Below are 14,062 nucleotides of genomic sequence, written 5' to 3'. Positions count from 1 at the left end.
CCTACCACTCTGTGCATGTAAAAAATACCTAGCTCTAACCCTCCCCCCACCATACTTACCTCCAATTACCTTAAAATTATGCCCTCCCATATTAGCTACTTCTGCCATGTGAAAAAGACTCTGGCTGTCCACTCAACCTATGCCTCTTATCATCTTGTACACCTCTATCAAGTCATCTTTAATACTACTTCACTCCAAAGCAAAAAGCCATAGCTAGATCAACCTATCCTCATAAGGCATGTTTTCTAATCTAGGCAGCATTCTGGTAAATCTCCTCTACACCCTCTCTAAAGCTTCCACATCCTTTCTTTAATGAGTCGATCAGAACTGAACGCAGGTGTGTTTTAACCAGTTTTAGAGAGCTGCAAAGTTTTAGCATGCAGATGCTGCCTGGCTGAGGGCAAATCTGAAACTCTGTGGACTGACCACAAGCTGAACTGGCCCCTCCCCCACAAATAATAAGCACTGCTTCAAAATGAATCTCTACATGTGAAAAATATCCACGTTGAATAAAGTCATCTTCCTCCTTAACCTGTGACTCACAGATTTTCGATCAGTGAGCAACCAGTTGTTGACAAACTGAAGATCACGTTTGAGGAAAGCACTGATTTCTTTGGAAGAATTATTCTCTATCATCTTGATGTTCTTGGTGAGAAAGAGTTAGAACCTTCGCATCACAGTGCCCAGCAGCAGCGTGAAGGAATGGGCCAGGAACCAGCTTGACAAGTTCCAGTAATACAAAGAGTGCCCAATGATGCATCAACCTGACCAGGTACATCAGGCGATTCAAACAAGCCTTGGAGAGGAGGTTTCATATCTGATGACTCACAAAATGGATGGATTATTAATAATTCAAAATAAAGCAACACTTTATATATTTTTACACTTAGTGTTCACACAGTATACTTTCAGTGTGATGGTGGTGATTACGTGGGCAGGGTCCTGGAAACAGCACGAATTGGCACATATACTGGTAAGGTAAAGTGAGTATCTCTTTTCACTGTGACCTCTGAGCTTAACTGGCATTTACTCTATAAGGAAGGCTTGTTTATAGTCATCAGTTTCACTTCCCATTTAGATAAACCACTTTGTTTATTTAGAGATACAGCACAGAACAAACCCTTCCTGCCCAACAACCTACCTACTTAACCCTGGCCTAATCACAGGGCAAGTTACAATGACCAGTTAACCAATGACTGGTATGTCTTTGGACTGTGGGAGGAAACCAGAGCACATGCTTACATTGGAATTGAACTGCGAACTCAAGCCACCCCCGAGTTGTAATAGTGTCACATTAACCGTTACGTTACCATGCTGCCCCAGTGAATTGTTTTCCAAAGTCCAGAAGTGTTAAAGTGTAGGAAATGGGCAACTTGTTAGCAGAAACTCTGGGCCTTGCTAGATGGCTGGTATTAGAGTATCAGGATTAATAACACTGGGGGTTTCATAAAGGCCAAGATACTCCAGGCAGTTCATTCTCTGTAAAGTAGCATCATTAGATCCTTTCCAAGCACCTGAGACAACAGACAGGGCCTGTTTCTACCAGTGCAAGACTCTTTCAGGTGGTTATGCAAGTCTTTAAGACTACAAAGTATGTTTTGTCTTTAATTTTTTTGTCTGTCTTGGAGACTAATTTTCTGAGAGATACAAAGGTGTGGCTCAGGGAAGTTGTGTTGGTCCCCTATTCTCCTTATACATGCTTCCCTGAGGAGACATCATTAAACAACATAAGCAATACACGAGAACATAAACTTGATTTCCACAGTTCAGCAGATGACATATTCTGGTCAAGCCTGATGATAACACCGATCTTCTCAGACTTCTGATATGGCAGCAATAAACAAATAGCTGAGCAATAATTTCTTAAAACTAAATGAAGATAAAACTGAAATACTTTCGGTTGGTTCCAAACCCGAAAGAGATTACCTTCTTGATAAACTTGGCTCCCCTTGTAAAATCAGAAGTAACAATACTGAGTATTACCATCGATTCAGATTTGAATATTAAATCTCACATAGACAATGACCAGAGCAGCATTTCGACACTTAAGAAATATTTCAAAGGCATGTCCATTTCTGAAAGGGAATGATGCTGAGAAACTAATTCACGCCTTCATATCGATTAGACTAGATTACTGCAATGCACCTTCCAAAGCAATCTGGTGACAAACTTTAATTCACTCAGAATGCTGCTGCCAGACTTTCACCCAAAAACAGGATGAGGGAATATATCACTCCTGTACTGGCTACTCTACATTGGTTTCCTGTATCTTTTAGAGTTAATTTTCAGTTCTTTCTTGTTTTTAAAGTTTTTAATGGTCTGGGAATGCAGTACAACATGGAATTGTATTCGTTTTCTAATCCTACTCAAACTCTCAGGTTTTCTTCCGCCAGTCTCTTAAATTTAAACAATCTCCCTCAAAAGGTCACTGGCCGGTCAGCTTTTTTGAACTACACTCAACTGTGGAATTCAATAACCAAGACTTCAAGTAATGCTGACTTTTAAATCACAAACAAGAGAAAATCTGCAGATGCTGGAAATCCGAGCAACACACACAAAATGCTGGAAGAACTCAGCAGGTTAGGCAGCATCTAGGAAAAGAGTACAGTGAACACTTCAGCCCGAAATGTCAACTCTACTTTTTTCCATAGATGCTACATGGCCTGCTCAGTCCCTCCAGCACTTGATGTGAGTTGCTGACACTTTTAAACACCAGTTCAAAACATATTTATTTAACCTTTGCTTTTAACTGTCATTTATTTTTATATTATTTTCATATTTGTACTTTTATCCATTGTAAAGCTCTTTGGACTACATTTGTATGAAAAGTGCTCTATAAATAAAACATACAATATAATAAAGTTTATGGCCACACATTAAGTCACACGGACAGCTGCTGCTTACTGGGCACCCACCGCCTGTGATGGTGAACAAGGATCAACATTGACCACCAAATCACTCTCATTCTGTAACTGGGACAAGGGGCATGTGCAATCCCTGAAATCCATAGTGGGAGCTGTGGAAACTGCCTCCCATACATTCCTGCTGGTGAAGATTGGCAAGGAGGTGTTGCCATTTTCAAAGCGCCACAGTAAATGGTATGGGGTCAGTGTCTGGCCTGTTGGGATTCAGATGTTGGTGGAGATACAAGGATTTTATTTAGAGATGCTGCCCAGCTAGCTTCACTGCCCAATTACACCAATGTGGCCAATTAACCTACTAACCTGTACGTCTTTGGAATGTGGGAGGAAATCTGCATGGTCACGAGAGAATGTACATACCCCTTACAGACAGCGGCAGATTTGAACCCATGTCGCTGGCGCTGAAATAGCATGACATAAATCGCTCTGTTACTGTGGTGCCCATGTGTACACCATGCAGATTGCCACTTGGTGGCTGCAACGTATCCAAGAAGACAGAGCAACACTGGGTTGTCCAGCTAGGTTATTAGATGGCTATGGGTCAAATGGAAGAAACTGGGACTGAGCGGACACTGGTCAGTGTGGAGTCTATAGGCCGAATAGCCTGTATCCGTGCTGTATTGTTTTCTATGACACGTGGAAATATCATAGTACATGCAACTCCCTGGCTGTAATCTAGAAATACATCACAACAGATCTGGGGAAAGCATATTAAAAAAATAAACTTTAATGTCTTGTTTGCATGTTAGAAATCTGCAGGTTGCCTTCTCCAGACCAGTGCCAAACAACAGACACTTGCCACCAATTTACAGTCGAAATGCTCCTGCACTAAGCACTGTGATCCAGCAGGTTCACGGCCGGTCGATTCCATTTCATCCGCAACAGACGACAGCTGTTCAGTTAGCCATGGGAGAGTGTCAGCAGGCTGTAGGCAGGGAGTAACGGCAGGATCTTCATTGCCACCCCAGGAGTCGACCACTTGCACTGTGATTATTCCTTGCTGTTCTGGAGCAGCTTCAGTACGTGATTTTCAATTACTTGCTGGACTGCAAAACAATGAACAGGGTGCAAGATTCATAAAAACAAGCCATAACAGTGTGCCAAGTACCACGCACCAAGTACCACCTTCTCAAATCAGAGCGCGGTGCTGGTGGATGGGGGTAATTCTGACTGCATGTCTGTTCCACATAGATCAGTACTACATAGAATAGTACCAGCCCTTCAGCCATGATGTTGTGCCAACAATCCAACCCTTCCCTCCCACACAATCCTCCAGTTTTCTATCATCCATACATCCATCCAAGAGTCTCTTAAATGCCCGGAATGTATCTGACTCTGCCACCACCCTGGCAGGGTGTTCCACACACCCACCACTCTCTGTGTAAAGAACTTACCTCTGCCATCCCTCCTATACTTTCCCCCAGTCACCTTACAATTATGCCTTCTTGTACCAGCCATTTCCACCCTGGGAAAAGGTCTCTAGCTGTCCACTTGATCAATGCCTCTTATACACAAAGAAATTTTAGCAAGCTTGTTGAAAGCCGAGAAACAGGACCTCCAGGGTAGTAATCTCTGGATCACTGCCTGTGCCGTGTGCCAGTGAGGGTAAGAATAGGATGATTTGATTGGTGAATGCATGGTAGAAGAATTGGTGCAGGAGTAGGGATTCAGATTTCTGGATCATTGGGATCTCTTCTGGGGAAGGTACGACATATACAAAAGGAACAGGTTACACCTAAACCTGAGGGGGTCCAATATCCTTGTAAGCAGGTTAGCTAGAGTTGTTTGGATAGATTTAGACTAACTTGGCAGGGGGATGAGAACAAGAGTGATAGTGCTGAAGATGACATAGTTATTTTACAAACAGAGACACCTAGTAAGGAAAGGCTGATGATAGGGCCAAACTGCAGTCAACAGGATGAGTTGCAACATAAGAGGTGGTCAAAATTGAAGTGGGTGAATACAGGACTGAAGGTGCTATCACAAAATCTGCAAACACTGTTAATCCAAGCAACACACACAAAATGCTGGAGAAACACCGCAGGCCAGGTAGCATCTATGAAAAAGAGTAAACAGTCAATGTTCGGGCCGAAACCCTTCATCGGGACTGCAGAAAAAAGATGAGAAGTCAGGGTAAGAAGGTGGGGGAAGGGGAGGAGGTGATGGGTGAAACTGGGAGAAGGGGAAGGCTGAAGTAAAGAGCTGGGAAGTCGATTGGTGAAAGAGATAAAGGGGGAATCTGATGGAGAGGATAGAAGGCCATGGAAGAAAGGGAAAGGGGAAGAGAACCAGAGGGAAGTGATGGCAGGTAAGGAGAGAGGGAAAATGGTGAAAGGGTAGGGGGCAATTACCAGAAATTCGAGAAATCGATGTTCATGCCATCAGATTGGAGCTACCCAGATTCCTGCAACCCAAGTGTGGCTTCATCATGGCAGTCAAGGAAGGCAATGGACTGACATGTTGGAATGGGAAAGGAAATGGGAAGTAGAATTGAAATGGGTGGCCACTGCAAGATCCCACTTTTTCTGCTGGTTGGAGCATTGATGATCAGCGAAGTGGACTCGCAATCTACATTTGTACGTCGGGTCTGACCAATATACAGTACAGGAGGTCACAATGGAAGCAGCAGATACAGTAGATAACCCCAAAGGTGAAGTGTCGCCTCATCTAGAAGGACTGTTTGGGGCCCTGAATGGTAGTGAGGGAGGTGGCATAGGGACAGGTGTTGCTCTTGTTCTGCTTGCTGTTATATTTGAATGTGCACAGTACACAGAATAAGGTAGGTGAACTTGTAGCACAGTTACAGACTGGCAGGTAGAATGATGTAGGCATCACTGAATCATGACTGAAAGAAGTTAATAGCTGGGAGCTTAATGTTCAAGGATACACACTGAATCGAAGGGACAGGCAGAAAGTCAGAGAGGGTGGGGTGGCTCTGTTGGTAAAAATGAAACCAGATCATTAGAAAGAGGTGACATAGGGTCGGAAGGTGTTGAATCATTGTGGATAGAGCTAAGGAACTGCAAAGGTAAAAAGACCTTGATGGGAGTTATATACAGACCCCCAAACAGTAGTAAGGATGTGGACTACAAATTATAACAGGAGATAGAAATTGCATGCCAAAAGGGCAATGTTAGAATATTCATGGGGGATTTCACTGTGCAGGTAGATTGGGAAAATCAGGTTGGTGTTGGATTCCAAAAGGGGAAATTTCTAGAATCCCTATGAGATGGGTTTTTAGAGCAGTTTGTGGTTGAGCCCACTAGGGGATCAGCAATTCTGGATTGGGTGTTGTTCAATGAACCGGAATGGATTAAGAGAGCTTAAGGTAAAAGAACCCTTAGGGGAAAGTGAATATAATATGATCAAAGTCACCCTGAAATTTGCATAGGAGAAGCTAATGTCAGATGTATTAGTATTACAGTGGAGTAAAGGAAATTAGAGACATGAGAAAGGAGTTGGCCAGCATTGATTGTAAAATAACACTTGCAGGGATGACAACAGAGCAGCAATATCTGGTATTTTTGGAAGCAATTCGGAAGGCACAGGATATATACATCCCAAAGAGAAGGAAGTATTCCAAAGGCAAGATGACATAACTGAGGCTAACAAGAGAGGTCAAAGCCAAAGAGAGGGCATATAATAAAGCAAAATTCTGTGGGAAGTTAGAGGATTGGAAAACTTATAAAAACCAAAAGAAGGCAACTAAAAAAAATCATTACGATAAAGATGGAAGGCACTAGCAGTATAGTGCAAGTTCCATGCGTCAGGGGTCACAAAGTGTGCGATGTTACCATTACCAGGGAGAAGGTTCTTGGGAAACCTAAAGGTCTGAAGGTGGATAAGTCACCTGAACCAGATGGTGTACATCCCAGGAATCTGAAAGAGATAGCTGAAGAGATTATGGAGGCACTGGATTCTGGAATGGTTGCGGAAGACTGGAAAATTGCAAATGTCACTCCACTCTTCAAGAGAGGCAGAAGAAGGGAATTTGCAGGCCAGTTAGTTTGATCTCAGTGATTGGGAATATGTTGGATTTGATTGTTAAGGATATGGTTGTACTTGGAGGCACATGATAAAACAACCCATAGTCAGCATGGTTTTCTTAAGAGAAAATCTTGCCTGACAAATGTTGGAATTCTTTGAAGAGATAACAAGCAGGGTAGACAGAGGAGAATTGGTGATGCTGTGTACTTGCACTTTCAGAAGGCCTTTGACAAGTCTGCTTAACAAACTGTATTACAGGGAAGATTCTAGCATGGATAAAGCAGGGGCTGATTGACAGGAAGCAAAGAGAGGGAATAAAGGGAGCATTTTCTGGTTGACTGCCAGTGACTAGAGGTGTTCCACAGGGGTGTGCTTTGGAACTGATTCTTTTTATGTTACAGTGTCAATGCTTTAGATTATGGAATTGATGGCTTTGTTGCAAAGTTTGCAGATGATATGAATAAAGGTCTGGGGTAGGTAGTTTTGAGGAAGTAGAGAGGCTACAGAAGGACTTAAACATTAGGAGAATAGGCAAAGAAGTGGCAGGTGGAATGCAGTGTTGGGAAATGTATGGTCATGCACTTTGATAGAAGATATGAAAGGGTTGATTATTTTCTAAATAGAAAGAAAATATAAAAATCTGAGGCATAAAGGGACTTGGGAGTCCTTGTGCAGGATTCCCTAAAGGTTCATTTGCAGGTTGAGTCTGTGATGAGGAAGGCAAATGCAATGTTAGCATTCATTTCAAGATATAAAAGGATGTAATGTTGAGATTTTATAAAACACTTGGAGTATTGTGAGCAGGTTTGGGCGCCTTATCTTAGAAAGGATGTGCTGAAACTGGACAGGGTTCAAAGGAGGTTCACGAAAATGATTCCAGGATTGAACAGCTTGTCATACAGAGTGTTTGATAGCTTTGGCCCAGTATTCACTGAAATTCAGAAGAATGAGGAGTGACCCAATTGAAGCCTATCGAATGGTGAAGGGCCTTGACAGAGTGGATGTGGAGAAGATGTTTCCTGTAGTGGGAGAGTCCAAGACCAGAGGACACAACCTAGAATAGAAGGGAGTCCTTTTAAAATGGAGATGAGGAAAAATTTCTTTAGCTAGAGGGTGGTGAATACTTTGCCACAAGCAGCAGCGGAGGCCAAATGTTTATTTATATTTAAGGCAGAGGTTGACAGATTTTTGACTGGACAGGACATGAAGGGATAAAGGGGGAAGGCAGGAGACTGGGGCTGAGAGGAGAATTGGATCAGCCGTGATAAAATGGCAGGGCAGACTCAATGGGCCAAATCACCCAATTCTGCTCCTCTATCTTGTTTTAGACCATAAGGCCATAAGACCATAAAGCTAAATTAATGTCACTAATTCTTCAACCTCTATTACAGCTGGATCACCAGGACAATTGTGGAAGGGCTTGTGATAAGTCTTTCACTGATGCCTTTTTGACTGGACGCCTATAACAAGTAGCCCCAGGGACTTTGGACTTTATGGAGCATCTGTTGGGACTCACAGAAGAGCAGCAAGGAAACGGCAGGGATGGGGGGGGGGTGGAAATAAAGAATCTGGGTGAGATTGCAGAAAGGACATGAAGAACTTGCCTTTCTTGAAGCCCAGAGCCACAGCCAGATCCATCGGACTGTATCCAGAATCCGCCTCCATCGTCAGATCCGCACCCCTGGCTGTCGGAAGAGCAAGAGACAACAGAGTGCGGCCTTAGATTAATTAATTTTATTTGTCAAACATACATTGGAACATCAAAACATACAGTGAAATTCATTGTCTGCATGAATGACCAACACAGGAAACTGTGCTGGGGGGGATTGGGGGAGGGGGAGTGAGCCAACAAGTGTCCCCACACCTCCAGTGCCAACCTAGCATTCCCACAACTTACTAACCCTAATGCGCTCGTCCCTGCAATGTGAGAACAAATTAATAACCTCGCAGGAAACCCACGTGGTCATGGCGAGATCATACAAACTCCTTAAGAGTATGCGGAATTGAACCGTGACCGCTGGTGCTGTAGAGCATTACACTAACTGCTACTGTGTCCTCCAGGTTTGCTTCAGACACTCTAGGTTCTTTGGCTTACAATGGAGGCACTGGCCACTTTATTAGGTACACCTGCTCATTTATGCAAATATCTAATCAGCCAATCACGTGGCAGCAACTCAATGCATGAAAGCATGCAGACGTGGTCAGGAGGTCCAGAGAAATGCGATCTAAGTGCCTTCGACTGCAAAATGATTGTTTGTACCAGATGGAGTGGTTTGAGCATTCAGAAACTGCTGATCTGGGATTTTCATGCACAGCAGTCTCTATACAGTTTACAGAGAGTGGTGCAAAAATTTCTTTTAAAATCCAGTGAGTGTCAGTTCTGTAAGCAAAATCACTTTCTTAATGAGGGCGGTCAGAGGAGAAGGGCCAGACTGGTTCAAGCTGACAGGAAGGTGACTTTAGCCAGATGGCAATAATATGTATTACAACCGTGGTGTGCAGAAGAGCATCTCTAAACCTTCAACACATCGAAACTTGAAATGGACGGGCTACAGGAGCAGAAGGCCATAAACGTAGTCAGTGGCCACTTTATTCAGTACAGGAGGTACCTAATAAAGCAGAGACTGAGTACATTATCACAGTTTAAGGTTATTAAGGAACTGACACACTGGTTCACGTGGTGAGGGTCCCCACACAAAGGCAGAATTCAAAATGGGCAACTCAGTCGACAAAACACTTACATGAGGTAGGACTGGGCTGCTGAATAAATTATGAGTGATCTCTGAAATAGGAAGGAATAAAAAGCATCGAGAAAGTTTAGTTTATGAAGCAAGCGGGATATCCTCTAGTGAACATCCGTCAGTGGCCTCTGCTCAGCACCACTGCTCTACCCTGTGTACATTGGTTTCCTAACACTTTGAAAGCTTAAAGTAAATTTATTGTCAAAGTATGTATATCTCACCAAACACTACCCAAGATTCATTTTCTTGTGAGCATTTACAGCAAATACAAAGAAACACAAAAGAAGCAATAGAAAAACTACACACTGATTCTACTGTGCATTGCATTCTGTGCAAAAACCCCCATCTCTAAATGCACTTACCCCTGCCAACCGTGGTCGTGCCCACGTCTGGAGCTCTCAGTCTCTGACAAGTGTCCAGCCTCCCCCACCCCCAGCTCACGGCTTTTTCTCTGGCTAATCAGCCCATCCATCGTTGTGTCCCCACTCTCTCCCAAACAACGGGTAGGAGGCTCCTTCCTTTCTCATCAGATATCACTTAGAAAACTTTATTTAATGTTTTTTATAAAGGTAATGTTATTGCTGCTGATATTTTCAACAAAGTCACTTGGATTACTCCTTCATCCCTGCAGACTCTGGGGAAATCCCGGATACTTCTCTGTGAGAACAGGGAGCTGAAAAACCTCGAACCTCATTTCAACCCCGTTGGGAATGTGCCCCAGTGAGTCAGTTGGTGACCCGACAGAGCACATCTGGGGTCTCGCGAGTAGATAGGAGAAAACTGGGAGGTGAGGAGCTAGAAGGGGTTCTTTCTCTTATTGCCTTCTCCTCACTCCTCTGCTCTCGCTGACCCTGCTGTGGTTTCCCTCATGCTTACCGCTCACCTCACCACAAATGACACAATTATTCACGGCCATCATTCCTTTCTGTGTCAACAGCAGCTTCAGCTGTTCCACATGACACCTGACTCAGCCTACAGTTCTCAAGTACTGCTGGTCAGGAACTCCTTGACAAATCCTCTAAGAATCTTCTCCTGCTCGACAATTGATTCACACATACCCAGCAGAGCTTCCACACACCGCACGTGGTTCCCGTGTACAGCATACAGCAATGGCGTGCCTCCATTCTGCGGGAAAGAAAAGCTTGTGTTCACCGAGCTCCTTTAACACCCATTTCAGAATCGCTCAGAACAGCAACCTGCCAGGCCACGTCTCAAGCATTGTGGCAATGATATTTGTTCATGTTACTGGCAAAGATTATCCGTCCACGTACATCGAAACATATAGTGAAATGCATTGTCTTACGCCAAAGACCAACACAGTCCAAGGATGTGCCAGGGCAGCCTACTTCCAGCAGCAACGTAGCATGCCCACTACCTGTTAACCCAAACCCAAAGGGTTTGGAATGTGGGAGGAAAGTAGAGCACCAAGTGCAAACCACGTGGCCACAAGTAGAAAATACAAACTCCTGACAGCCAGTGGCTGGAATTGAACCTGGGTCAGTGACACTGTAATAGAACTGGATTGAATTGAACCTGGGTCAGTGACAATGTAATAGAGCTGGCTGGAATTGAACCCAGTTCAGTGACGCTGTAATAGAACTGGTTGGAATTGAACCCAGGTCGCCTGTGCTACATTAGCTGCTATGCTACCATGCCATAAACTAATATTTAGTTACCATCCCTAACCCGCCCACCACCCCACGAAACTGTTGGTACACAAAGCAGGATATGATGCTGATAAATCTTGTGCTCAGGATACAGGGAGAATACCCAGCCTTTCCCAACAGCAGGATGGTACTAATTAGCATCTACTGAGGACAGACAAGTCTGTGGTTTACTCTCAGCCAATGCTCCCTCAGAATTTTGATGCATAAGCCTCCAGGACAGAACTTCAACCGTTAATCTTGCTAATCAGAAGCATGAATATCACCAATGCCATATCATAAACAGCACAGTACAAACCTTACAGCCCAATATGAACACGGCAACCTTTTAACCTACTCCAAGACTAATCTACCCCTTCCCTCCCATATAACCCTCCATATTTCTGTAATTCATGTGTTTACCTTAGAGTGTCTTAAGTGCCCCTAATGTACCTGCCTCTACAACCGCCCCAGCAGGGAGATCAACACACCCACCACTCTGTAAAAAAAACCTACCTGACATACTTCATACTTTCCTCCAGTTACCTTAAAATATGGGCTCTCATATTAGCCATTTCTGCCCTGGGACACGTCTCTGGCTGTCCACTCGATCTATGCCCCTTATCATCTTGTACACCACCCATCCTCCTCCACTCCAAAGAGAAAAGTCCTAGCTCGCTCAACCCATCTTCCTAAGACATCGTCCCTACTCCAGGCAACATCCTGGTAAACCTCACCCTCTCTAAAGCTTCCTACAGCTGTCTGACCAGAACTGAACACAGTATTTCAAGAGTGGTCTAACCAGGGTGTTACAGAGCTGCAACATTACCTCGTGCCTCTCGAACTCAATCCCGACTAACGAAGGCCAACACAGTAAATACTTTCTTAACCACCCTATCAACTTGTGTGGCAATGTTGAGGGATCCATGAATGTGAATCCCAAGATCCCTCACCATTTGCAGTTAAGAGTGAATTATAAACACAAGATGCTACCTGACCTGCCGAGTTCCCCCACCATTTTGTGTGTCCTACCCTACTGAATTAGTTCATTAACTCACACCCATAGATTCACAGTGGGTAACCTGAGGTGCAGAGTTGGGGATCTAATCGTTCATATAGTTCCTCGGTACAAATCCAGCTGGCACAAATAAAGGCAGGAACATCGCCATCTCTAACAGCTGCTCTTATCGCCTGGTGCGAACAGCAACAGAATCAGCTCAGCCCCTCATGGTGTAACAGAGAAACAGCGTGACCTCTGACCATCCATAGCCTACCCAGTCGTAAATGTTGATGTCCACTCCATGCTCAAGCAGCAGCAAGACAATGTCCGTGTAGCCCTGGATGCTGGCCAGAGCCAGCGTGCTCTCCCGCTCCTTTGCCAGGATGCTTGGGTCAGCTCCCTGCAACAACAACAGATGCGATCACAGCTCCAGGCAACCTGTGGCACCGAGTCTGTCCTCTGCACCCATCAGCGATGAGCTCACTCCTTCGCAGCCACCCAAACTGTTCCCCACGACATAAGGAGGTTCAGTGAACTGGGGCTTTTCTCTTAGCAGTGGACCAATCAATTCGAAGAGAGAGGAGGCCTCGCACACGTCAGGGAGAAGAGTTTAAAAAAAAGGAGTGTTTCATGGGGCTCGGCACATTACCCACGGACCAATCGATTCCCGATTCATTAGCAAGAGCAAATAAAAGTAAGACAGGATCAAAGCAGAGCGGCCATTGTGTGAGGAGTGGGAATTCGAGGCTTTGGCGAGGAGGCACAGGTGAGTAGCAGGTAAGGCTCTTGTCGTGGTTCAATTAAAAAGTCACTAAATTACAGCTAATTAAATAAAGGGTTGATGTGCTGTATGATGTGGGAGCTGGTGGACTCCATTATGGTTCCTGGTGATCACATCTGCAGCAAGTGTTGTCTGCTTGAGGAACTCAGGCTCAAAGTTGATGATCTGGAATCTGAGCTTCAAACACAGCGGCACATCAGGGAGGGGGAGAGTTACCTGGATTCTCTGTTTCAGGAGGTAGTCACACCCATTAGATCAGCTGCCTCAAATTCAGTCTGTGATCAGGGACAAGAGGGTGTGACTGCGAGTGAGGCGGGTAGTGGGATCCAAGAGACAGTGCTGGAGGAGCCTCAGCCCTTGAGCTTGTCCAGCAGGTCTGAGATTCTTGTTCCCTGTGTGGATGAGACTGGGGGCTGTAGGAAGGATGAGCAACCTAACTGTGGAACTGTAGTTCAGGCAGCCATTCAAGAGGGGGAAAGGAAGAGAAATATAGTGATATTTGGCTAAAGTGAATGTAGGTTCCTTGGAGAATGAGAAGGCGGAATTGGTATTGGGTAATGAGGAAATGGCCGAGGCTTTGAATGACTATTTTGTGTCGGTCTTCATGGTGGAGGACACATCTAACATGCCAAAGAGAAATGTTATGGATACAATGGGAGGTGAGGACCTGATACAGTAGCGATCACTAAAGAGGTAGTGCCGAGCAAACTTGTGGGCCTGAAGATAAATAAATCCCCTGGTCCCGATCGAATGCATCCCAGAGTAATGAAAGAAATGGCAGGAGTTATAGTAGAGGCTTTGGTGATGATTTACCAGAATTCTCTTGACTCTAAGCAGGTCCTGACGGATTGGAAGACGGCAAATGTCACGCCACTGTTCAGAAAAAGGATGTAGGCAAAAGGCAGCTAACTATAGGCCAGTAGGTTTAACATCTGTCATTGGAAAATGCTGGAAGCTATCATTAAAGAAGAAATAGTGAGGCATCTGGA

At 44.5% G+C, this 14,062-nt stretch overlaps 2 protein-coding genes across 3 annotated transcripts in view; one reads left to right on the top strand and one right to left on the bottom strand.

Moving 5' to 3' along the window:
* Nucleotides 1-925, top strand: part of nr2c2ap (nuclear receptor 2C2-associated protein) — a 30,031-nt gene extending 29,106 nt beyond the window's left edge. Inside the window, exon 5 of the mRNA XM_063032664.1 lies at nt 545-925. Coding sequence (XP_062888734.1) covers nt 545-723 — 179 coding nt within the window. The 3' untranslated portion in view covers nt 724-925. The remainder of the gene's footprint in view (nt 1-544) is intronic.
* Nucleotides 926-2,744: 1,819 nt separating this feature from the next.
* rfxank (regulatory factor X-associated ankyrin-containing protein) overlaps nt 2,745-14,062 on the bottom strand; it is a 31,229-nt gene continuing 19,911 nt past the window's right edge. For both annotated transcript variants that reach the window (XM_063032663.1, XM_063032662.1), the window contains 4 exons: nt 12,567-12,692; nt 10,708-10,774; nt 8,513-8,593; nt 2,745-3,967 (listed from right to left, as the gene is read on the bottom strand). In XM_063032663.1, coding sequence (XP_062888733.1) covers nt 3,912-3,967; nt 8,513-8,593; nt 10,708-10,774; nt 12,567-12,692 — 330 coding nt within the window. In that variant the 3' untranslated portion in view covers nt 2,745-3,911. The remainder of the gene's footprint in view (nt 3,968-8,512; nt 8,594-10,707; nt 10,775-12,566; nt 12,693-14,062) is intronic.

This window comes from Mobula hypostoma, chromosome 24, assembly GCF_963921235.1.
Source record: "Mobula hypostoma chromosome 24, sMobHyp1.1, whole genome shotgun sequence".
Taxonomy (NCBI): Eukaryota; Metazoa; Chordata; class Chondrichthyes; order Myliobatiformes; family Myliobatidae; genus Mobula; species Mobula hypostoma.
Note: the sequence above shows the minus strand (reverse complement) of the source record. Positions and strands in the feature narration are given on the sequence as shown.